The sequence below is a fragment of the Panthera uncia genome, chromosome A2 (assembly GCF_023721935.1).
Source record: "Panthera uncia isolate 11264 chromosome A2, Puncia_PCG_1.0, whole genome shotgun sequence".
Taxonomy (NCBI): Eukaryota; Metazoa; Chordata; class Mammalia; order Carnivora; family Felidae; genus Panthera; species Panthera uncia.
In genome coordinates this window covers 127,859,686-127,885,876 of record NC_064816.1, presented here as the reverse complement: position 1 = coordinate 127,885,876, position 26,191 = coordinate 127,859,686, and the positions used below count along the sequence as shown (strand labels likewise).

The following is a 26,191-nucleotide window of genomic DNA, read 5'->3' as shown; positions in this document are numbered from 1 at the left end:
GTGACCATGAAGACAAAGGCTACACAGGGGCAGAGCAGGAGGCTAAAAGAAACGTTGGTCTTCCATGTTATCCTTGAGCAGTTGTACCAGCCAAATATAGACTGCGTATCTGAGGAGTTCATGCTTTATGAGAAAAATAAATCTATATTCTTAAAAAGAGCAGCTGACAAATTCCATAGAAAATTAGGCAGTATTTCAGTGGAAATATTTGAAATTCACATGGCTAAATCAATAGATATGATCAACGCATAAAAGTTATATGCCAATAAATCATACAGAAAGTATAGTTCTTTGATGACATTTGAAAAATCCTCACATCTCATTTGTAATCTTGTACATTTCTGGTATAATTTTGCTAAGCACACTTCTTACTTCCAGTTCCTTAGGAAAAGTATCATTGATATTTAGCAGGGTAAGAACATTGCTAGTACAGAATAATCAAGCAGTATATCTTGTTCAAAAAAGAAAAACAGAATAAATAGGGGGAAAGAGCTTATTGTAAGCAAAATGTTATGTATCTATAAAATTAATAAACCAGAAGATAAAATCAGGAAAGAAAATATTTAAGAAAAGATAAAAAGGAGAAAGAATTGTTATTGTTAAATAAGTATATTACATGCTATCTACACAGGAAAAGGAATCGGTTGAAGTATTAGTCATAAACAGACTGCCTAATAGAGCTAAGACAAGATAAATTAGCAATGTGAGAGGGGGGTGGGTAATGTGACCTGATTCATGCAACTAATCTAGTCATGTAACTGAATCTTTATAACTAACATATATGGGATGATAAAATAAAAATACGATATGGGTTCTCGAAATACACATGGGTGAGGGATTATTTCTCTCTGAAGAGTCAGAGAAGACTTGAGGGAATAGGGCCTTAAATTGTGTGTAGGAGTCTGGCAACTAAGGTAGCAGGCAGTGGGTAGGTAGGTTTGAATGACCTTCCAAACAGATGGGAGAAATAGAAACCAAGGCAAATAGGTATCAAAGTTCTTATGGTTCATGTCACCCCAGAAAGTGCCTGGTATATAAGAAACAACCTGTAAATATCTACGAATGACTGAATAAATAAATATACAGCATGTTCAGTGAGCAGTAAGGATTAGGTCATGGTTGTGATGTATCAGGTATATGATGGCGTATAGCCTTTTGTGCCACGGTGAGAGGTTGAAGAAAAGGGAAATTTTCACATTAGAGCAGAGGAATATGACCCAATTAGATCAGAAGGGTTTACATCTGGACACAGTAGAACACAAATCAGAAAAGTTGATGAAAGCATTGTATAAGGGTTGGGAGAGATAAATAATTTCAGTTTAAAACAACTTTATCTAAGTCGGCATGCACCAGCGGGCAAGTGAAAAAAAAACAAATCTGGAGCATGGCAGAAAGGAGAAACTCAATTATAAACTAGCCCTGATGAATGGACTCCACACATTTACCCAAAATGCACTATGTGCCAGACACTGGAAATGTGAAGATGAATAAGACAGAATCCCAGCCTCCAAGTAATTCTGATTCAGTGTGATACCTATAAAAATAGAAGTAGGTATATGACATAGAAGTAATATATAGAAATGAATAATTAAATCTACATTGTGTGTGTGGCAGGAGAGAGTATCAAAAGAGACTTCAGAGTAGCTGACAACGAGAATGTAAAAGGTACCCAGAAGTCTTCTAGATGAAGGTGGAGAAATGCATATTGAGAAAAGAAGGGCAAGGTCAGCTTTGTGGGGACACGAAGTAATGTTAGAGAAACTGCCGCTCACATACCACGTAAAAAGTGTGCGGTGAACAATGAGATCAGCATGCGAGGGCCACTGTAGCAGACAGCTGTCTTTGAAGACAATGAGCCTTTTCCTTAAGGTTCTAACACTGAAAGGGAGGCCAACTGGACATAGTGCATATGTTGGAGGACTTTAGAAAACAAATTGTTTTGATCAAAGATATAAGAAGAGAATGAGTTCATTAGTGAAGATTTTACTCATTGAGAGTACTGATGAGAACTGATTCAAAGTAAAATTCTGACAATATGGTTGGAAATGATCCTGGATTATTTGGAAATTATCCATTATCCATGGATAAGTGGAGAGAGACCTCTCAAGGCACCTAGCCAGGGGCCTTTTGAATTAGCTCAGGTTTAAAGACTATATATATATATATATATATATATATATATATATATATATAGAAACAAACAAAACAAAACACAGGACAGGATTCAAAGGCTGCTGAATCTGGTAGGAACATGAGGTGCCATTATTTCAGCAGTTTTCATTGTGTAGGTTGAAGAACAGAGTTCCAGACATTAAAAGGCCACAGTATTGTAATAAGAGAATTCGGAATCAGTACTTTTTTTTTTAATTGTCAGAACACTTATTATTTTTTTAGCATTTATTCATTTGTAAGAGACAGAGAGAGACAGAGCATGAGCATGGGAGGGGCAGAGAGAGAGGGTGACACAGAATCTGAAGCAGTCTCCTGGCTCTGAGCTGTCAGCACAGATCCCAACGCGGGGCTCGAATGCACGAGCCATGAGATCATGACCTGAGCTGAAGTCAGAAGTCTAACCGACTGAGCCACCCAGGTGCCCCCAGATTCAGTACTTTTTATTACAGGGTCCCACTGTTTCAGAAAAGTAGTTTGGGATTTCTGCATATGACTCTGTGGACCAGCTGCATTAGAATCTTCTGGAGAGTCTAAAATATTTTGATTTTTCCAAAATCCAGCCCCCTCAAATATTTACTGAATGGTCTTGGGTGGATCCCCAATTCTCCATTTCTTAAATGTTTTGAAGTATTTCTTGGATTTGAGAAACACTGGCCTAAGCGAACTCTAAGACTGCACAGGAGACTGATGATGGTTATTGGAAATATATTCTTCTGTAATAAAGAGAAAAGTATCAATGATGCCCCAGTTTTGGAGAAACTAAAACTTTAGTCATATTTCAATCACCAATTAGTATGTTTTAAATGTCTGTTACATGCTTGGTTCTATGGGAAGAAGGTGGAATATGAAGAGGATGATTTTATTGTTTGCGGGTTTTTGTTTTTGTTTTTGGTTTGTTTTTCCAAAGATATTCTATTGAAGAATTTACTACAGTTCTTCTGTAAGACAACAGATTTTCCTCATGTCAGCACATCAGTGCTCAGTATGTTCTTTGGTTTGTCACTTGAAGACTTGCAGTAGCACTAGCAGAAGATATCAAGGTGGCAGCTTTTACAGCAGCACAAGTGTCAGCATTAGAAGTGTAAGAATGTATGCACTGTGCAAAGGAATTTTCTATTTTGTGTTATCAAAATGCTTTACTACTAGGTACTGCATGTTCTGTGTCTATATGGCAAAACTATAAAAATTGGCATGATCAAACAACAAAGCCTTAAAAAAAATAACCACCAGGTAAGCTGGATGTGATCCAGCTGTGAACTGAATGTAAGCAGAGACTCTCATTTCAGGGATAAAATATGAAGCTCAGAATGCTTAGGCCAGTTAACAACGCATGGCCATTAAAATAAAGCTTCTACTCATCTACTGAACCTCTAAGAGGTCTTTTCATTCCTAAGACACTGCCTTCTTACATGCCCCTAAAAAATATTCCAGGCAACTTCTACTCTGAAAGAGTACTCCAGGTAATTTATTAATGTCATTGAGATTTAAAATGAAGGAGGAGAAAACGTTTATATTGAATGTCTTTCCCAATTCTTAAAATATCAGCAAGTAAGGTAGGGGGAACTTGTTTGTTCACTCTGGATTCTTCCTCATATATGCTAGAGTATAAGATCTAGCAGAATGGGCTCTTAAAATTCACAGACGTTGAGGATTGGTCTGATAATTTTCAAACCACCAAGTTCCAAAGTTCCAGGCATTCCACTTCTGTAATTTGTCAGGCCAGGAAAATGAATCAAGCATGCTGGGGGGAGGCTGATCCATTCTTTACATGGCTGACTTCTCATATACATAAACTAACTTCTCCACCCCCATGATTCTTCTATTATGAATGTATTTTGCTGTTCTCTACCTATTCTCACCAATGTAGGAAAACCTGTGATATTAAAAAAAAAAAAAAAAAAAAATTCTTCTTTAAAAAAAATTCTTCTTTAAAAAAAATTTCTTCTTTAAAAAAAAGATATTTTGAAGTCAAGAAAGAATTTTTACTGAAAGCTGGAAGTGATTCACTTATGTTTCAGTTTGCACATGACAATGGTAGCCTAATTCAGAATAACAATAGTATTTGGAAAGAAGCCTGCATAGACCTCTCCACATTTTTGAACTGGGAATTTCTTGAATTTGAGGGTTCATGAAGATCTCAGGATGCATACCTTGTGAATGTCAAGGGTCTACTATAATTAGTTCTCATGAGTGGTTTCTTCCTCATCTAATCAGAGAACATAATTTTCATCTTAAAAAATCTACTACACTATAGCAATTTATTAATATTTATTAAGTGCCTTTGGGAAAAGTAACTTAGTGCCCAACCATAATTTAACTTAAAATCGTGTTAGATTCTTATAATGAGCTTATATGATTTTCATATTAAGGTAGGGTGGCTTAAATATTTTTGAAAGAACAATTCATTATACCTCTGTTTGATCTTTTCAAATGCTGTGCTTCCAAACTCAGCATTATTTAATGAATTATAATCAGCACAACCTAAGATCTCCTTTAAAAACTGGCCATTTAATATAACTATCCCAAGCAATTCAAGTTTGAATATTCACCTCTCAATGAGTTTTCTGGAAAATCTAACAAAAGGCTTTAAGGAATGATGTAACCATTCTGACGGTGACTTTTAAAGAGCTACCTGTAAATGTCTGTCATCAGTAACGGGATTTCTAGCAGTAAATGAAAGGCTCCAGGGTTCCAGGTCCATCCAAGTGTCAAAGATCATCAAGAACTGAGTTGCTTGCATACTACAACTACAACTTAAAATTGCATAATGGAAACTTCTCTTGGGGCAAGATAAGAACTAAATAGTGGATACAGGACTGTAAAAAGGAGCACAGATTTTCTATTTTGTTTGTAAGATGATATGCTAGAATATCTTCTAGGTTCAAGATAGAATTGAGTAATTACAGGCATTTAAAGTTACTCTTTTCTCAATATGGGACTGAAGGGACAGAGATTAAGTGAAATGGACAAGACTACATGATGAGAGAAAAGAAGAGGACAATAAAGGAAGAAACAATATAGTAGAAAAGATGAAGACAGTGGGGAAATTTTAAGAAAACCAAGTGGAATACAGAATGCAGGATGATCGAAATATATGAATAGAATCCACTGAGGAAACACAAGGAATCTTAAATGTAAGCGAATTTCAAAATAATTTCCCTTTTTGTCTTTAATCATGTACTCACACTGTTCACTTTGTCATTCAATTTGGCTTGTATAACACCTCCAAACATCTTAAGATAAAATTCACAGCCTAAGTCTTAAATCCTATGGAGAGCTCCCTTAACAATATTAATGTTCTATTTCTTTCTTCCTCACTTTAGTTAAGATAGAGAAGGCAAGGGAATATGTTTTTTGAATCCTAATGGATTACACAATGGAACACATGCTTTGGTTGGTAGGAAAAGAGAAAATTTAACCTCCTAGAAAGCAGTTTTCTTCCAGATTAACTTATGGGAACTCAGTATTAGATATGCAATACATATTTACTTCATTTACTTATACAATCAGAGACAGAGCAATTTGAGAAAACAGAAGTATATTTACTAACTCTCAATTTTCTATTTAACATTCTTGTAAAAGTAAGTTTTCTTTTTTCTGACTCATTATTTGATCACTTTAGTACTGCAGATTCTAAGAGTTACTGGTGAATGACAAAGAAACTAGGGGATCAACAATCACCAATGTTGCAATTAAAAATTGTATGTATGAAAATGCTCATCTTCATGGACATTGCTTGATATGGTTGACAAGAGTCACCTTTTAAAAGCTCTTCCTTTCCTTGACCTTCGTTGATAAATGCTAATTTGGTTCTTCTTTTCCTCTCTCTCTCTCTCTTTTTTTCCTTTTGCTTCTTTTTCTTCTTGCTCTAAAAAATGTGGATGTTACTGAGCTCCTCTTGGTAAATCATCTTTGTCAGAAATCTCCACTTTCATGGATTCATCTATCATTTCTGGATTATTTCACAAATAGTTGTCTCTGGCTATAATCTCTCTGTCAAGTTCTAATTTTCTAAAAGTTTGTTACTTTAACTTACTTTTCTTGCCATCAGCTCAAACTCCACATGCCTAAGGATCAATTCATCATATGCCTATTTAAATAATTTTTTAAAGTTTATCCTTATTCCAGACCCCTTGCAACTCCCCTCCCCCTAAACATCCTCCAAATGCTCCACTGTTGATGAGATATTCACAAAGCACTGCTTTGATCATATCACCTGCTTATCAAAAGCCTTTAAAGCCCCTCCTACCTAAACAATACAGTACAGACTCCTTATAGGCTCCATACCATCTATACAAGTATTTACTGAGCTTTATTATTCACCAGGCATTGTGAGGCACTGGAGATGAGCAGGAAATTCATGGTCCCTGCTGTTATAGAGCTCACAGCCTTGTAGGAAAGGCAAACGTTAAAAAGTAATTTTATGAGGGGCACGTGGGTGGCTGGGTGATGCCTGGGTGGCTCAGTAGGTTAAGCATCTGACTTCAGCTCAGGTCATGATCTCGGTCCGTGAGTTTGAGCCCCTCATCGGGCTCTGTGCTGACAGCTCAGAGCCTGGAGCCTGCCTTGGATTCTGTGTCTCCCTCTTTCTCTGCCCCTCCCCCACTCATGGTCCATCTCTCTCATCTCTCAAAAATAAATAAATGTTAAAAAAATTAATAAAAAGTAATTTTGTGTCTGGCAACTGTGCAATATGTATGTTGTGGGGGCATATAGGAGGGGGAGATACTTTAGTAGTACCTAAAACACTCAGTGCTGCTTTCTTATAAATTAGGCATATGTAGTGAATAGTGAAAATTATGGACAAACAATTGAAACCATATTATAGAATATTTATCATAACCTTGGATTAAATATAAAATTTCTGGAGCTGATCATAACAGTAATTATTTATTAACTCATTATAAGTGCAAGAATTTATGCTAGTTACTTCACACAGTATTCTTTTTAGTCTTCACAACAATCTTGCAAGATAGGTGTCCTTTGTCCCTTTTTTAGAGAGGAGGTAACAGCCTCCATGACATGGACTCCAAGGACTCTACCTACCCAAAATCTTCCTGATTAAGGACAAAGTAGGCTTCATACTCAAAACGTATGTTCTTTCTCCTACATGCTATGACTAGATGAGATACAAGTTTTCCATTGAAGCATACTTAACAATGATGGACTGGACATCCTAGACCCTCCTCCACAGGGTGTCAGCCTTGAGCAGCTGGCCACGGGTGGCAACATCATCATATTTTAAGGTTGTATTCTATAACATTCTTGTAAAACTGCTTATTTCATGCTGGCTTTTAAGAAATGCTCTGTACTTTAATGGGAAAATGAGTACCACACAGGCATAGTCTGTCCTTATGAATAGTTTTTAAGTTAAACTTTTTAAAATTTATGATTTGTGAAATAAAAACAATGTATTAGACTTACTGCTTATCTTTTTGATACATAGAAAAAATAAAAAAACTTTAAAAATATCTTGTTTTCTACATCATAGTGCATTGCTCTACTCAAATCCATATTGCAAATTTTTTGATTTTGTTACTTTCAGTATTTGAAACAAGATGTTTTAGTTTCCTTCTAATTCTTCCATACTAGAAATCAGAAATTAGGTTGAAAAGGAAATATTCAGCATTATTCTTTACCACTGCATGCATGAACATTTATAATTTCCTAAAACCTAAATTATTTATCAGTGTCTAATTCCATATCCTACAGTTATTATTTTCTTCTAGAATATATATTTCATTATTTATATTTCATACTTTATTCTTGGTTTATTCCGAGAATATGAAATTTTACAAATGCTGAGTAGTTTACTGCAGAATTTCTTGTTTTGTCTGCTGATGTTAATTTTAACATTTCAAGTTGAAGAAGTAAAAAAGGTAGAAATTTGCTAAATTGTATTATATCACAACATATTTTACTGTAGATTATTAAATAAAATACATAGGTAAAATCATTCTTTGTGTAGCTTTTGTTTCTTCTAAAATCAATTTATAAAACTACTTCAAGGCATTAAAAAGAACAAAGTTTCTTCAGATATTGTACAAAATGATACTTGCACAATGGTTTGCACGCATACAGGATTTAGTACGTTGATTCCAAAACATTATTTTTGGCTATGGCATGTTAGTAAACAAGTGCTTTGTAACTGAAAACAAACAAACAAATAAAATCTTAACTCATAAACTAATACCCAACAAGATACAGCTATTCCTGAAAAATTAAGATGCCTATAACTTGATTAAAAAAATAAATCTTAAAGCACATATTGTAATATTTTGTCCATCAGTTAAGCCCAAAGTCTCTATTTTAAAAAGATGAGTGGCTTCCTTAACTTATTTAACTGGTTTGTGGCAGAGTCAGAATAAGACCCTTAAGTGTAATTCACTTTTGCTTTTTATTCTTCTGTTCTTGAACTATTTAATACAATTATTTAAAAAATATATATTTTAATTACCTATTGGAAAAGAGAACCTTATATTAGATATTAACCTACAATGAAGGAAGTGATTACAATACTATATACTAATATTCATCTAAGATAGCAAAGCAATGTCATTTACCTTAAATTTACGTCTCTGCTCTGCACAGCTGTTGAAGAACCACAAGTCTGTCTCATGGCTGTAAATGTAACAAGAACAATAATGCGACCAATTTTCATACCTAAACTAAATTAAGTAGATTTGTCATAGGCTAGAAAACTGATAATGTATTTTACAAAAAATTTAAAATTTACAGATTATGGAAGTGTGCATGTGTGCATATGCAAATGTGTGTGTGTGTGTGTGTGTGTGTGTGTGTGTGTGTGTGTTTAAAAACAGTAAAAGAAATTTACTCTTTTTAATCTGGAAATTAGTTTTATGAGATTGAAAGCATTACTTATTCTCTTTGGCTAACTTTTCTTTTTATGATCCACTATGGGTAAACCAAGCCAAGGAAGTTCTAGGAGTAGATATAAATAAATATCAGAAATCAAGACAAGAGGCTGTCTTTAGCCATTATAGTGTGTTTTCTGGGGTATACAGTAAGCATGTAAAGAAGAAACATCTGGTAATGCCTAGGTTAATATCAGCTCCCATTTGCATCACAATCTTTATATATTATTCATCAATATGTCATTAATCAATGTACCTACTGACTGGACCTATTCAATTGGTGTTTTATGGAATGAATAGAAAATGTAAATATGTTTCAAATACATATATTCAGATATCTATACATGAAAAGTGAAATTATTACTACAATCGGTACTCGAGCTTGTCAGATGTGATTTTTTTCTTTCCATTTTGTATTAGATAGGCTAATATCTAAGTCACAAAACCCTGAAAAAAATGTAAATGAAAAAGTAATAGTAGATAAATACTAGTCTGTTGGAAATAGACTCTCTACCATGTCACACTTCAAATCTGGCTACTACTTTTCAACATTTCAAAGAAATCAGTTGAGTATAACAAGACCTAATATTGTTCTTGTGACTTGAGCCATCAAAACAGATTTTTTTATCTCTCTATATTTTTTTCAAACCTTATAAAATAGTTCTCCATCAAAACTATATTTTAAAATGAAAAACACGTACTTTCTTTTGGTCCTCTAAAAATGTGTTATGTATGATAAAGCACAAACCACCGTGATCTATTATCAGCACCAAATACCTAGCCTTTATAAGTGCAGGTTTTGAAACATGTTCAATTACCTTTATTCATTTTAAGAGATAATCTACACCAACTCTATTCTGAAAGATTGGTTAAATTCTTTGTTAAGTAGAAAAAGAACTAGACTGAAAAAAAATCGTCAAAGTTTTAAAGTGTTAATTTCATATTAAATGGTTAAAATTTTTAACAAAAATATGCAACCCTTTCACATAAGTGGCTAATAGTGCAACTCACATTAAAAAGCATTTGCAGATGCAAGGATAAGCATCACTTAATATCCTCATTTGACAACATATGCAAACTAGGAAGATGCTGCTAGGTTTGTAACACAATCCCAGTATGTTTACAGTTGCTAAACTTATCAAATTCTGTGAAATACTAAAACTTTAGGCTCACATTATATTAATCGCAGTGTATAATTTGGTGAACAGGTAAGTCTTCATTCATTACTTCTAAATTCTCATTCATAAAAACCAACTTTCCATTCCTATGACATTTTGGCATTAGACCTGATTAAAATACAAAATAATAATAAAATGCTATAGTTTTATAATTTATACAAAGGAGATATATTAATATGCATCATAAAACACTAAGTATAAGTGACACAAGAAAAGTCTGTGGTAATGGTTAGCACTTGAAATTGTTAAAAGATATTTAAATTACTTTCAATCATCCTTTCGCACTAAAATAACAAAATTGAGGACTTCTGCCCGAAATTTTATTTATACAACATTTGGTACATGAGCAACAATTTCTTATTTTAGAGTCATTAATATTCCTACATTAAATGTGTGTGCTTTCCAAGAAAAATTATGTATATTTTAGTTAAACAAAGTATCAAATCTTGCCTTCCAATACAACAAAAAAAAAGAAAGACAAACTAAAGCCCAACCATTCTTTCCAAAGATACCCTGGTAACCAGCAATAAAGAAGCTTCTACTGGACTTAGCTTTGGGGAGGAAGGAACAACTACTTTGTCTTTTTTATCAAGGGGCATGTTAAAATAGAATTAGGACAATATGTAGTGCTTTTCCCAAAGTCGAAACAATAAACTCCTACCTTTGGCTTATGCTGCCAGCCACTAAACCTCCCTTGCTATGCCAACAACAGTGCAAAACTCCCATTCTGAAGCTACAGTGAGGAAAATATTTCATTTGCTATCTTATGTGACTTCTATGCAGATTTTTCTCTGTCATGTAAATGTATGGAGAGGCTCCCTTGGACTAAGAGAATTTGATGGAAATACTCCAATCACTGTCATTAATTGGGGAGAGATGATGGTGAGAAAAGTGTGTCACCATAAAATTACTGATTAGTTTAAACAAAAGAATGTGACATTTTTTTTTTTTTTAAAGTTAAAATGAATCTTAAACTCAGGCTGATTCACTACAACTTTTGCAATCATGGCAGACATTTGAACTTTACACGGTTGGAACACAACCCCTCTCCACAAGTCTTCCTTCTTCCCACCCACCTCCCACGAAAGGGCTGGTTCCCAACAACATATATTCTGATCTCAAATTTGTTTAGGGACCAAAAATTTAATCCAGCTTTTAGGGAATAAGTAGTTTCTGGATTGTGTAGATAAGTAGCCTGTAATTCTCTGTCATTCAGAAGGCCATCATGTAAGTTTTAATTACTAGCATCTGGGAATACACCTGAAAATGAAAATAGACAGCTAGGCCATTAAAAAAAAAAAACAAAAAAAAACAAAAAAAAAAAAAAAAAAAAAAAAAAAACCAAAAAACAAACCCAAGATTGTTTTGTTAAAATAAAGGAACAAGAAGGATGCTTACTTTTTTTTTTTTTTTTTTTTTAAACTAAGCTTACCTTATTAGGCTTACATATAACACAGGATTCAGGAAAAACCATTGCTTATCTTTCAACAGAGCTGATAAACATTTTGAAAGATGTTTTATGTAACTCCAGATTCTACCTTCCAAACATTAAAAAAAAAACACCCTAAAAATGCTTCTTCTCCCCAAACAATGGCCTATATACCCTGGGTAAGACTATATGAAACAGTGGTTATATTACATAAGAAAAAGTTACTTTAAAGGACATACATATACTATCAGTTGCACAGGACAAACATAGTGAATAAGGACAACAAACTCCAGAATGTGTTTTTATAACTGTAGCAACAGCAATAACTTCTTGGCAAACTCAAACAGTTTTTCTGGCAACCTTGGAGGTTTTCTGCATTTGTCACTTGGATACAACTGCGGAGGTTGTCTAAGACTGCTTTGTCTCTTTCCACACCATCTTACTATGGCTTTGCTTTTGGAGAAGAAATTTCACATTTTATTTTAACTTGTGAATAAAATTCTGTTAAAATCCCACAAGGGAGTTTTATACAAAACTTCTTATGCCTACGTATACCAAATGTGGTTTCTATACAATTTTTGCAATAAGTGGCCTTGTACACTTTTGAAATCTATGGAAATAGAAAATATTTTTCTCTTTCCAAAAAGTAAAATGGGCTCTCCTTTTGAATTAAAATTATCAACACATGCAAATGTAATAATTTTCTGAATGTATACAACTGGGTCTGCACATTTGTTATCATTATGAACATCTTTTAAAATAAGATCTCAAGGACAAGAATGCTTTACTAACCTGCAGTGGTCTCTGTTTATCACTGCTCTTAGGAGATTTCAATCCACTTGTTTGCTGCTGTAAGAGAAGTTGTCTAGCTGCTTGGAGAGCCTAAAAGTAAAAAAGGGAGCAATATCTAAATACTTTGCTGAATGGTAAATTGATTATCAATAATTGGCTATTCCTTGGTTAATAGTAAAAGGCTTCAATGTATGACAGCTCCTTTCCCATCCTCCCTTCTAGAGAGAATTATTAAATATCTTCTAATGTGAAACAAAAATTCCACATATAACACATACACAACTTTACTTAAAGTCATGGAGATACATGGAATCCTGCAGGAAATAAAGTTAATTTGTTTAAAGTGCTTAAAGAGGAAAAAATCATAAACTGCATCAATAACCTCATTTCCACAAGGAACTTGTCTTTGAGTGTTCAACTAAAATGCCCACTCCCTTTTAAATTATCATTCAATTTGCATTTTCATATTACAATTTTGAAGCAAAAGCAGTAGACTTCAAGTGTTACCGGAAGCTGTAATTAAATTTGACAAATCAACATCAGATTATCTTGAAAGTGAATTAATAAGGATTTTCACCAAAGATTAAAAACACTTTTTTTGTACTTACAATTCAAGGGGAAACCTCTCCTTTGACAAAATAAAGTGCAGTTTTAATGCCAAATAAAATTGAGTGGTTTTCATTTGCATTCTTAGCAAAATCAGAGAACAAAGAAATTACCACTCAACCAATCAGGTTTGTTTCTATGTGTGACAGAATACCAATCAAAATAGAAGATGTTTTCATTTATTTTTATGTTTTTTTTTTCCCATTCAGGAAAACAAAACTTAACATAAGAAATTAAGCATTTCATTTACAGGAGGAGGGGCAGTTTGGTGATACACTATATAAACTTATATAAAAACGAATGTCATAAAAAAATACATATTGAGATGCTTTTAGGGTAGCAGTATAAATTAAGGGAAAAAAACTTTTTAAGAGCCTCTACTTTGCAAACTCCTTTTTTCTCTCAATAACTGAGTTTAATGAACACTAATGATGAAATTTCTCAACACATAAAACTAAAATAAATCATTGCCCTACTCTGTTCTTCATTGTTTTGGAATACAAGGTAAATTTTTCATGATGGGAGAATATTTTAGATCAATATTCTACTATCATAATTGAGATTCTAAGCTGATAAAAAGTACAATTTTGATTGGAATCAATGATCTGGTTTTTAAGAGAGTTTCTAGTATCCATGACAACAGTTGCTTTGACAAGATGTGCATATGGCATTACACTGCCAGCTGGTGTGAACAATGTTTGAACTACTGCATTGAGATGCTGAGCAAACAGAAAAAGTTGCCACGTCTTAACCCTCGGGGAAGGCAGTCATCCCCTGATCAATTATGAAAAGACAGAGAGAGGGCTGCTACAGTCTGGCTCCAAGCAAGTTTTCTGAGAAGGCAGGCAGACATAGAAACCAAAGTAAACAAACTGAAGGCACTATAGCACCCTCCCCTAACAACGCTGATTTGTCTTCCCGGAGCAGGATCTGGCATAGTTTGTAAAGCACACTTTTTACATTTGGAGACACACTCACTCAGAGCAGCAATCTTTTGTTTTTTCAATTTTTCAAGTAATTACTACCTCGATGTTTCTAAGGATGGCACATTCCAGTGAACTCAGGCAATTTCATGTGAAGTGAAGTTTGACAAATAAAAGACCAAGTAAAAAAGTCCCCAAATACTTTATCACAAAACTTAGTTTAAAAGATTTCATTTAACATTCTAAATGATACAGCTTCACTTTTTAAATCACAATTTATAAAATAACTCCAAATGATATTGTGCAAGTGGAAATTACCATAGTGTGACTTAGGCTGTGTCTATGTGAGACTCTCAAGAAAAGAAAAAAAAAATCCATCAACTATTTTTGCCTTTGTTGCCACAGTCCACACAAATTTTGCCTCATCTTTTTCATATAACTGTTTTTCCCCTTTTGTGTACACACAGACTTATTGAGTTTATATTTAATTCTGTAGCCATTTATTATTCTTAAAGGATTCTGATGAACATAGTTGTGAATCTTGTAATCATGGACGGCTGGGACTAAAAGCAATCATAGAAATCATGTACACTGATGCCCTCAGTTTAACAAATGAGAAAATGAGGCCTAGAGTTATCAAGTGTTTTGTTCAAGGTCTCCCGCTTCCAGGCCAGAGTGCATTCCAGTGTGCCATGTTGTCTCTCTCTGTTCCATCAAAGAAACCATTAGATGGCAATGAGTAAAGCTGGAGTAAAGGAGCACATATGGCACCATAATGAGTGATTTTTACCTATAAAGAGAGCATATTCATTTATCCAAACCTAAAAGAAAAACTACAATATAATCTTTTTACATTTGAATTTGTAAATGTTTGAATGGAACAACTACCACGGAACACAGATTGTTTTTATTGCTGAGTGTTCCTGCCATCCTTGACTTGGATATCCTCGACCGATACCTGATGGAACTCTAAACTCTTGGAACCCTCTGATCATTTGACCAGTTATTACAAATAAACTGAACAATTCTAGAGCTGGACATAAGTCTTACACATTGTTTAGCTTAGCTTTCACAATTTCCAGACAAGTGACTGAAGCACCAACATGACAATAACTTGATTAAAGTCACAAAGCAGTAGCATCGTTTGGTCAAAAGTTCAAGCTTGAACTTCTAAGCTGTCTTCCAAGCTTAGGGCCCTATTCATGTCACCACCCTGCATGATACTCATTCAGCTCAACCCACACAAGAAACCCAATGGAATATGCAACACCCAGTGGCTATAGAAAGATACTAGAAAATTAGATTTATTGGAATTGCAGCACATGAAAATTCCCTGGACAAAAGCATACGTGTACATGTGCATGTTTTTACAGGAGTAATAGTAATAGTAGAATACCACAGACAGCTGGCTAAACTTTTAAAGTACCTTGGTTTCCATGCACATTGAGAGTTATCTTTAAAATAGTCCAGGATCGGGGGTGCCTGGTGGCTGAGTTCGTTAAGCGTCTGACTTTGCCTTAGGTCATGATCTCATGGCTCATGGGTTCAAGCCCCGCATCAGCTCTGCGCTGACAGAGCCTGCCTGGAGTCTGCTTCCACTTCTGTGTCTCCCTCTCTCTCTGCCCCTCCCCTACTTGTGCTCTTTCTCTCTCTCTCAAAAATAAATGTTAAAAAAAGTTTTCTTTTTAATAGTCCAGGATCATCTTTCAGTACAAATTCTTATGAAAAAGAGCCCCTCTCCCCTCCTCTCTAAAATAAAAAAATAAATTAATTAAAAAAAAAAAAACATTTGCCTATTCCAACATTCTTTTAGTAGCAGTAGAGACTGCTGTAGCAAACATAAAAGTCAGGAGGACAAAAAATAACTCTAAGATATCAGGAATGATTTAAAACTTATCCTAAGCAGGCATCTCTGGCAGTTTGCATTCTAACTGCAGGCATCACATGACATTTTTATTCCCAGCATTCTGGATATCATTTTAGGACTGAATTTTAATAAACAATTGCTCACAGATATTTGGTTCATCTTAGTAATTTATTTTGTAGCTACCCAAAAGATGAAAGATTATGAGATAAAATACTTTCATCAATATAAGGTGTTAGGTGTCAAATTACATAAAATATTAATTTGAAAATCACTTGTCCACTTCAATTGGTAAATAGAAAAGATAAATTCCAGGGCCATTCATTAAGTTCTATGAGCTATTTAGGATTTATATGATCACCCTCTGCTCTGAAAAAAAAAAAAAAATTAGAGCAAAGACAAGAGATGTTTACAGAATCTCCTTTAATAATGACTGAGTGTGATTCTAGTGAACAATAAGAAAGAGGTTTCTAAGACAGCCAAACCATATCTAGTTTCCAAAAACACATTTGTTTTGAATTAATAGTGCACTTTACTTAATGAAGTTATCTAATTTTAGTAAAGTGAAAGAAAATTAAGATAGGACATTTTAAAAATTAGAATCAGATTAAATTAAAATATTTTGAAAAATGAATAAAAATTTTTACAACAGATTAAAGATGTATTTTTGTTAGGCTGCAGAGGTGTGGGAATGCACAAGTTTTTCAGAATTCAGTGCATCTGACTCCACAACGCATATTACATTGTATGTTAACTAAATGGAATTTAAATAAAAACTTTAAAAAAATACTTACTGAAAACAGCATTCCTAATAGCTACTGTTTAATTTCAAATAAACTAAAAATCTGTAAGAAAAACAGAAGTTCAAGTTATCACCCCTCCACAACAGTAGTAATTTTATGCTACCTATGAATCTCATATATGGACAGTGACTTTAATGAGAATTAAGAGTAAAAAAGCTTTATAACCTGTCAGATCAATATCTTGAAAAACCCTGAAAACGTTCACGAGGAGTAAAATTGTTTGAGAATAGCTCAGAAACACCCAGTGAAACCAAAAATGTTGAGCATTCTAAGGTTAATAAATAACTTCTTTTTTTCAAAGTAAATATATGTATATTTTGGGAGAAAACAGACATCACTCATATCTCTCCCTATAAAAATAGGAATGCTTAACCTATCAGCCTGTTGCATTTGAGACATTAAAATGAAAAATGGCATCTACACCCATTAATATCTTCAATGTATAAACAGCACAGCATGACACATTCTTGAGAGCTGAAGGCTACAAAATCTCTCTGAAACATAAATAACAAAGCACTCAGAAGCATATTTGATGTTGATATTCATCTCTGAGAAAAACACTGCTGCCTAGGCTTCTTATGAAAATAGATGCAGCCCAAATGGATCTCCTGTAATTGGTTTCAGATAGCGAGGTCAGAAGAAATATGATACAAGAAACGATTATGTGGAACAGGCAAAACAAGAATGTTTACACAGGCACTCCCTAGTTATACTGACAAGGGGTGTATACTTTGCAGATAACCAGAACCAAAAAAAAAAAAAAAAAAAAATGCCAGCAGGACATTCAAAATTTTGCTCCTCATACTCACATGCTTTAACCTTTAACATATGACGTCTTTAACATGTTACTTTGAAAACTGAACGTGAAATAAGTTTTCAAACAGAATTTCATTGTCTAATTATTTTCACAAGTGTGGTTGATAAAAAGCATACTCGGAGCTTCCACAAAGGATGTGAATTCCTATTCTGTTTGGCCTTTCCTCGCATTATGTTCTCACTAAAGGGAATATACTGATAAATGTAATCTGAAGTCTTGTAATGCTATTTAATAGAAGAAAATTAATCATCTAATTGTCATATCCTATTTTCAAACAGCAATCTATCAGAGTGAAATTATGCATCTGTAGCTATTGACCTCTCATTTTATCATGGATGATACATAATTAGACTAAGTTTGTTGGGAAAAAAGAGCTAATTACCAAAAAAATTTTAAAAATAATTGTTATTTTTATTTTACAGTATACTTCACATAAAGTTAAAAAATAAATGTGTAGGTATATGGTGTTCATAGTGTGGGCTACTATGGAAGTTAAAGTGAGAAGCTAAGATCATTTATTTCATGGTAGTATAATAAGAGTGAATTATTAGTAATAAAGCATCCTGTTTACTAATCTAACGTCAGGCTGTCTGGGCTCGGTATTCATATGTAGATCCAAAGGAAAGAAAATTGAGGCATGGGATGTGTGATGGCCTAGATTCTCAAGTCACCCTCACATGACTTCTAAGGAAGTCCTCAAGGTTCAGATCCAAACCCAATATTCAGTATCTTCCAATATGGCTCCAAACTCCCAGATAAGCTCAGAAACCTTTCCATAAAATAAGCCTGTGAATTCATGGCAAGTTATGGCTAAGACAGGCTTTTGTTGTTGTTGCTGTTTTTTCAGGTCTAGTATCATATACTCAGTTCAATGGGATGAACAGGTTCTCTTCCTTAGAGCTGGCCTTCCAGAGGCTACAGTAAATGATACTAAGTAGTCTGTTATTCAGATTTCTATTTTATTTATTATTTAGTTGCTAATGATAATGAATTGCTAATGGAACACATAAAGAACATTAATATAATCTACAGCAGTGTTCAATAAAATTCCTGTTCACATATTAAGGAATTCCATCCAACTGCAAAACTCCCAAGTATGAAAGGTAAAGATGAATTGGAACTAATTTTATTAAAATTGTTAAAATTAATATTTTTACAGTATCTCTTTATTATGGTACATGTTCCAGGAACTGCAATGGTTTATGCACATTCAGTTATTTCTCTTCTACTATGAAATATTTTATTATTTTTTCAAACATTCTTCGGATTTACTTTTTATTTCTCACATACAACACTTTGGTTGCTTTAATTTTTTTTAATGTTTATTTTTGAGAGAGACAGCTCAAGTGGGGGAGGGGCAGAGAGAGGGGGAGACACAGAGTCCAAAGCAGGCTCTTAGGCTCTGAGCTGTCAGCACAGAGCCTGACACGGGGCTAGAACTTGTGAATTGCAAGATCATGACCTGAGCTGAAATGAAGACGGATGCTTAACTAACTGAGCCACCCAGGTGCCCCTGTTTTATTTTGTTTTTTCTCAATATGAGGCCCATACCATCTTTAGTTTGGACATGGACTCAAGACTTATTACTGCCACATTTTTATAATTTCAACTTGCATACTAGATATTAACTGAAAATACACGCTACTAAATTATAGTATATCTGAAAATAAACTATTATTTGAATCCTGTATTCTAGACTTCCTCTGTAATTTAATAATAAAACTACAAAAGAGGTAGAATTTGGGAAAATATTTGTAAGAATAAAATCCATCAAAAATTACTTGTCATTATAAATTTTTTTTGCAAGTATGCTCCATGTATCAAGCAAAGCACTAAAAGCACTGCACACTTCTGGAGGTGGGGGGTGGGTGATGTGACATTGTTTTTACTTTCAAAGAGCTTCGTGTCTAACAAGAAGGATTTGGTTTCAAGTCAAAAGGTCATCAAAAATGTTTTTAAAACAATGCAGGGGTTCATACGTTGAAGAGATCATCTTCAGCTGGGGAGCTCAGATACCTTTTTATGGGGATACAAAATTGGGGTGAACTTATGTGAAAAATAGTTCATCTTGCAAGGATGACAGAACATGGCCACACTAAGTAGAGGCAAAGAATATGTGGGATCACACACAGTGAAAAGAAGATAAGTAATCTTGGATAAAGTACGTTCTTAGTTTAGGAACTAGTTCAACATCATGGGAAGGTTGGTTGGAGCTAATTAATGAATGTAACTAAACAATCAGTGGCTAAAATAATCTTGATATTATTTAGCAGGTAATGGCAAATGTTGCTGAATTGCAAATGATGAGCTAAGCTTGGCCCAGAACAATATTGAGGTCATGTTGCAAAGGGCAGATGAGAAGTGAGGAGATGAGAAGTGGAGGCAAGATAAAGATGTGAGGGAGAAAGACCAGTTAAAGAGGTATGTGTGACTTTCCAAACACAAGATAATAAGAACTAATTTAATTAAACATGAGAATCACAAGAAGTACTGTCAAAGTAAAATTGCAGGACTTAGTAACTGGGCATGGAGTAAAGGCTTCTGGGAAGGAGTAAATGATGACTTCAAAATTTTAAGTCCAGGGTAACTGGGAGAATAGCTATTCCACTCTTGGAAAGGGGGAAATCAGATTACAAAACACAGGCTTTGGAGAGATTATGCTGTTTACCTGATGGCAGAATAATCAGAAGATTTTAGGATATATCAATACAGAGCTCTAGGTTCAGAGTGACCAGGCTGAAAACAGATTCCCCAAAGCAAGAGATTAGATAGCATTTAGAATAAAGGGAGAAAATTAGATTGCTAGTAAACAGTAAAGAGGGGGGAAGACCCAATCTTAAGGAATATTTGCATTTTGTTTATAGATGAGATAGTGAAAAAGAAAGACAATGAGTGTTGAGGAGTGCACAGTAGAAGTCAAAAAGACTTCTGGAAAATGCTGAACATAGAATAACCATATGACTCACTAATTCCACTGCTATATATATTCCCAAGAAAAATGAAGACGTATGTCCACACAAACAGTTGAACATGGATTTTCACAGCAGTGTTACTGCTAATAACCAAAAGGTAGAAACAACCTAAATGTCCATCAACTGATGAATGGATAAACAAAATGTGGTCTATCCATATAATGGAATATTACTCAGCCATAATAGGGAATGAAGTATTGATACATTCTATAATGTGGGTGAACCCTGAAAATAGGCTAAGTGAAAGAACACAGCCACAAAGACCACATCTTGTATGATTAATTTATATGAAATGTTCAGAATAGGCAAAACTGTAGAGACAATGTTGATTTGTGGTTGCCAGGGGCTGGAAGGATGGGATAATACACAGTGACTGCTAATGAGTATGGGGTTTCTTTTTAGGAGGGGGGAGAAAATATTCTGGAATTAGATAGTGGTGATGGTTGCACAAACTTGTGAATATACTAATATCTACTGAAATGTATCATTAAAAAGGATAAATTTTATGGTATGTAAATTACATCCCATTAAAAATGTTATATATTTAAATAAAAGATTTGTGATGTTAATTATATCGCAGCAAAGCTGGGAAAAATAGAGAATAGGGGGAAAAAAGGAATTGTAGAGGGAGAAGATGAATGGGTTCTCATATACCAAAAACTCAAAGAGGCTAAGGATTAATGAAAGTTCTTGTTGATTTGATAATTTGCATGGGACCTATCAGAGAGCTGTTCCCATTGAGCATTGAAGTAGAAATTAGACTGCAGAGAATTATAGGGGAAAACCATGGCTACAAGTGCAAACAATTCTTTTGATAGTTCTGCAAAGACCAAAATAAAAAAGAACTATAGTTTGAGAGGTTGTGTGTGTTTGTTGTTTGTCTTAAAGACAGTTTGCTAATAAGCTAACGGGAAGAAACAGACGCTGTAGTAAGGAGAAAGGAGGAAGTCACTGGAGGGGATGTGAAGAGGCCTAAGTCAAGGAGCGGGAGCAGGTGACAGCCTCGTGGGGAGAAGAAATACATCATCCTCAGAGACAATTTGAAGACAAGGGAGGACAGGTGACTTTGCCAGGCAGAGGTAGGAAGAGGAAAGAGTTCACACTGAATAGTCTCAATTAATTCAGACAATAAGGAATTGACTGAGAATGAGAGAAAGATTGGAACTGCTGAGGAAACAAAACTGAGAAAGCTTTTCTCTCATTGTTCTGAGAAATACAGCTAGTAGAGTAAAAACTGGCATTTAAAATGTTAGAGTATGAAATGTACTTCCTCAGACACTGATGACATACAGATATACGGAGGTCTTCTGAAATGTTGCCTCCATAACTAAATAAAGAACTACTTACTTTCCCACTGCTCTAATTTGGGATCATCACTACTCAGAGTCTTTTTATACTTTTAACCTGGCCAAGGGGCCTGGCATCTCCAATTATATCAGGTATAAGCGAAAGAGTCACTTACAATATATGCTATGTTATTGTGCATTCTGAGGACTGGTTGTCTTTAGTTTTGAAAAGACAGCAAAATAAAATATGTCTGTGACACTGCTACTATTGGCATAGCTGACTTTTCAAAAGCTCCTCTTTGTAACTAGAAGAGAAAATATGATGTAATGGTATCGACTAGATTTCAGAAGACATTCTTTCGCCTTTTATTAGTTGATGAACTTGGACTACTTGATCACAGCAAGCATTAATTTTCTTGTCCATTAAGTGCTATTAATATTTACCTGATTTGTGAAATCAGAGAAGAAAATGTATTTGGAAGTATTTTAAAAGCTAAAGTATAAAGTAATATTATTTCAAGTGAAACTTTTGAACTTATATAATTCCTACAGTGGATATCAGTTCTTAAAATAGTTTTTTTTTAATTTTTTTAACGTTTTTATTTATTTTTGAGACAGAGAGAGACAGAGCATGAACAGGGGAGGGTCAGAGAGAGAGGGAGACACAGAATCTGAAACAGGCTCCAGGCTCTGAGCTGTCAGCACAGAGCCCGACGCGGGGCTCGAACTCACGGACCGTGAGATCATGACCTGAGCTGAAGTAGGACGCTTAACCGACAAGCCACCCAGGCGCCCCCAGTTCTTCTATGTGTAAGCACATAGGTTAGGTTCCATGCAGTGGAGACTGACGACTGATTTTTAGCTTTATAAGGACTGCTAAACAGGTATGTGCATTTAAACTATCCAGGCCTGGCATATGGTAATTCCTGAAAATTTACCTCAATATTTATTGACTTCTCTGCAATCTATTCAGTAGAAAAATGTCCCATCGGGTAGGAAAAATATCTGAACAGCTTCGTGTCCTATCATATTTTGCAAAGTTGTATTTTAATCTCTGCTGAGTCTGAAATGGTTTATAACTTTACAAATATACTGGTGAGCTACACCCCTGTCTTCTCGCAGACCCACATCACCACCGCTATGGGATCACCTGCCCTCAGGGATCTTTTAATATGGTAAAGGAAAGATGAAAAATATATTCAATATAACCACCCCGCAATGCACAAATGTGCTGCATGCCATTAAGAGGTACAGAAAGTGGCTGTGGGGATTCAGCAAAGACAAAAAGGAAGAAAAAAAGGAGAATTAATGCTCGGTAAGTGCTCATTATATGCCAGCTATCATTCTAAATCCTCGCACATGCTATCTCATTTCATCCTGGAGACACCCTCCTTTATTATAGAAGTGTAAACTGAAGCTCAGAGTAGGTAGGTTATATGTTCAAGCTGTTTCACATATCCTTGAAGTGGCGTAAGAGATCTGAACAACTATCTGGCTGACTTTGAAGCTAATGCCCTTTCCACAAGGAGTGGTAAGGAAGAGTAGATCATTAAAGAGACTTTTATTTGATAAAAAAAAAAAGGCAAAAACTGGGCATAAAGAGAACAAAATACATTCTGAGTCATTAACAACGTCGCTAGCTGTGTCAACTAGAACAAGCGTAAAGAATTCTAAGATCCTATTCATGTTTTCTTTTTCCTTACTTATCATGAGAGCTAGACAAACAAGCTTATATACTAAAGGCAATCCACTATCCTAAAAAGACAGCGTCTTTGAAGTTATTAGACACTTATTTTATGATGGTGGTTACAAACAAAAACCCAATATTAAAGATGAAAATATTTTGATATTCATCTTTTGTCACAACCAGGCACAAAACAATAGCATCTGCTAATAGGCATTAAATAATATGTACCATGTTCTGATAGATTTAGAAGTAGGGTTGTCAGATAAAATAGAGGGTGCCCAGTTTAATTGGAAACTATTTGTATTTTTACTTGCTATATTTGGCAATCCTAGTCACAAAAGTATTTCAGAATATGTTGCCAAGATACAGGGATTTATTTATATTGAGTTTTTCATTTAAAGGTGAATTCTATTTATTTCATCAGTGGAAATCTTTCTTTAGTCCTAATGAATAACGACGTCACCTGTAGCCATATTCTACAGGTGAGTCAGGGGAGTGACTTGGGGGCTTGGGCTGCTTTCCTGTGGGAAGGAAAGCTTATGTGGCTACAAAGGCATAGCATAAGGGTGGGGTGGACCACTCCAAAGGAAAAGTAAGTGCACCAGTTTTTGGAAAAGCCAGACCAAAAAAAGCAGAGGTAAAGTTTGTTAGAGTTCATATTCTAGCTTCCTGCAATTGACACAGAGATGAGAAAAATGCAAAACTCTTGGCTCTCTATTCACCCTCCCCTCAGCAAGGATAAGGATTGGTAGCCAGGAACCCTGAGGCAAAGATTATGACCCTGCGTGGCACCAAGGGGAGGCAATGCTACAGGAGATCTAAAGGAAAGAGCCTTGAGGCGGAGAGCCTCTGCCTACTTAACCCAGAAGCTAACTAAGCCAGTCCCAGAGGAGGAAGAGATAGTGAGTGCAAAACCATTTAGGAAGGGAGAGGCCTTGATTAGTTCAAGTGCAGGCACTGGGTTGAGAACCTCTAAAGGAAAGCCCTTCAAGCTAAAATCAGAGTGTTCTTAGAAACAAAATGACAGAGTTGCAAAAGAGGGCTCAGAAATTCCAAGTTCTAATTCCAGTACCATTCCAAGTTTCCCTCCAGTAATGAAACCTGAATAAATTCCTTCTCCCCAAGCACTTTACAATTTACTAGTCCTATAGGGGAATCTAAAGAGCAAGACCTAAAATTCAGAAGAGAAGAAATGCCAGTCATCGACAACTAATTGGTGATTAAGCACTGCAAGCATTAAAAAAATAGTGACTGAATGAATGAAAGTAGGAATACATTTCTACTAAAGTCACAGTGAGTATTTTGTGTTTTTAGGCTATGTTGTTTCACAGTGTAAATTATGAAGCACATATATGCCTGTGTAATTCAGTTTGAAACAAATTCCCTAAGATTAGATTTTAGAGATCTTGGACAAACTCCCCTAAAAGAAGAACACAGGGTATTTCCATTTTGTGTTCCAGCAATCACAGAGTTTAGGTTACATTATCTTTAGCATATACAGTGGCAAATTGTAGTAGTTAACCATATAAGGTCCATACAGGTATTCTTTTGAATACAATGCAAACTGATGGTGGTAAAAAGCATCACCTTAGTATATCAATAACGACGTTTTTATTTAATTTTTATGGAGTCTTCTGTGTTTTTGCCCTAAAAATCTTTTTTAAGTGCTGAGTTTTTAAAATTTAATTCTATCAAGAATGTTAAAATATTTTTCTGATTTAAAAATCATTTCTGGGGTGCCTGCATGGCTCAGTTGGTTAAGCATCCGAGTGCGGCTCAGGTTCGGCTCACAGTTTGTGGGTTCGAGCCCTGCATCAGGCTCTGTGCTGACAGCTCAAAGCCTGGAGCCTGCTTCCAATTCTGTGACTCCCCCTCTCTCTGCCCCTCCCCTGTTCATGCTCTGTCTCTCTCTTTCAAAAATAAATAAACATAAAAAAAAAAAATTTATGACCCTGCGTGGCACCAAGGGGAGGCAAAAAAAATTTGGTGGCTCCTGGGTGGCTCAGTCAGTTAAGCATCTGACTTTGGTTCAGGTCATGATCTCATGGTTTGTGAGGTCAAGCCCCCCTTGAGGCTCTCTGCTGTCAGCACAGAGCCTGCTTGGGATCCTGGCGCCCTCTTCTCTCTGCCCCTCACACACTCGTGTGCTTGCTTGTTCTCTCTCTCTCTCAAAAATAAAAAACATTAAAAAATTTAATCATTTCTTATATTGAGTTATCTGTAATAGGGTTCTTAGAAAATAAATATGTAAATAAAAAATTATAATATCCACTTAGAAAATAGTGCCCCTTGGTAGAAACCAAGAGATGAAGAGGCAGAAGACAGGAGGGCCCAGAAAGGTTCTTTGTTTATAGGAAATGTCTTGATAAGAAATATAGTTCCTAAAGGTGATTATTCCTCTCCTATTTTGTTTTCACTCTCCAGCTTATCCCCATTACCACAATGAGACTGAAGACTAGCACGGTTGGGAGAGAACAACTGTTTGTCCCTTTGTCACCAGTTTTTCTAGCAAACTTCGGTTGGTAGCCCACTTTATTTATATTTTTATTTTATTTTATGTTTTTTATTTTATATCATTTCATTTCATTTCACTTCACTTCACTTCATTATTTTTTTGATGCAAAATGCTTTATTGTTTCCATTTGGTCCATGGCTTGGGGAGAGGGCTCCAGGGTGGTTTGCTGCCTAGTGGCTGCAGGGAGAGGCTCAGCCACAAGCCCCGAGTCATGCTTGAAGAGATACTTTGGAAGAGATACTTTCCCAGCCCAGTCTGGGGTGGCCCACTTT

At 35.1% G+C, this 26,191-nt stretch overlaps 1 protein-coding gene across 1 annotated transcript in view; it reads right to left on the bottom strand.

Annotated features, from left to right (window-relative positions):
• FOXP2 (forkhead box P2) overlaps positions 1 to 26,191 on the bottom strand; it is a 566,168-nt gene that overhangs the window by 144,780 nt on the left and 395,197 nt on the right. The window contains exon 5 of the mRNA XM_049641717.1: positions 12,447 to 12,536. Within this exon, the coding sequence (XP_049497674.1) occupies positions 12,447 to 12,536 (90 nt within the window). The remainder of the gene's footprint in view (positions 1 to 12,446; positions 12,537 to 26,191) is intronic.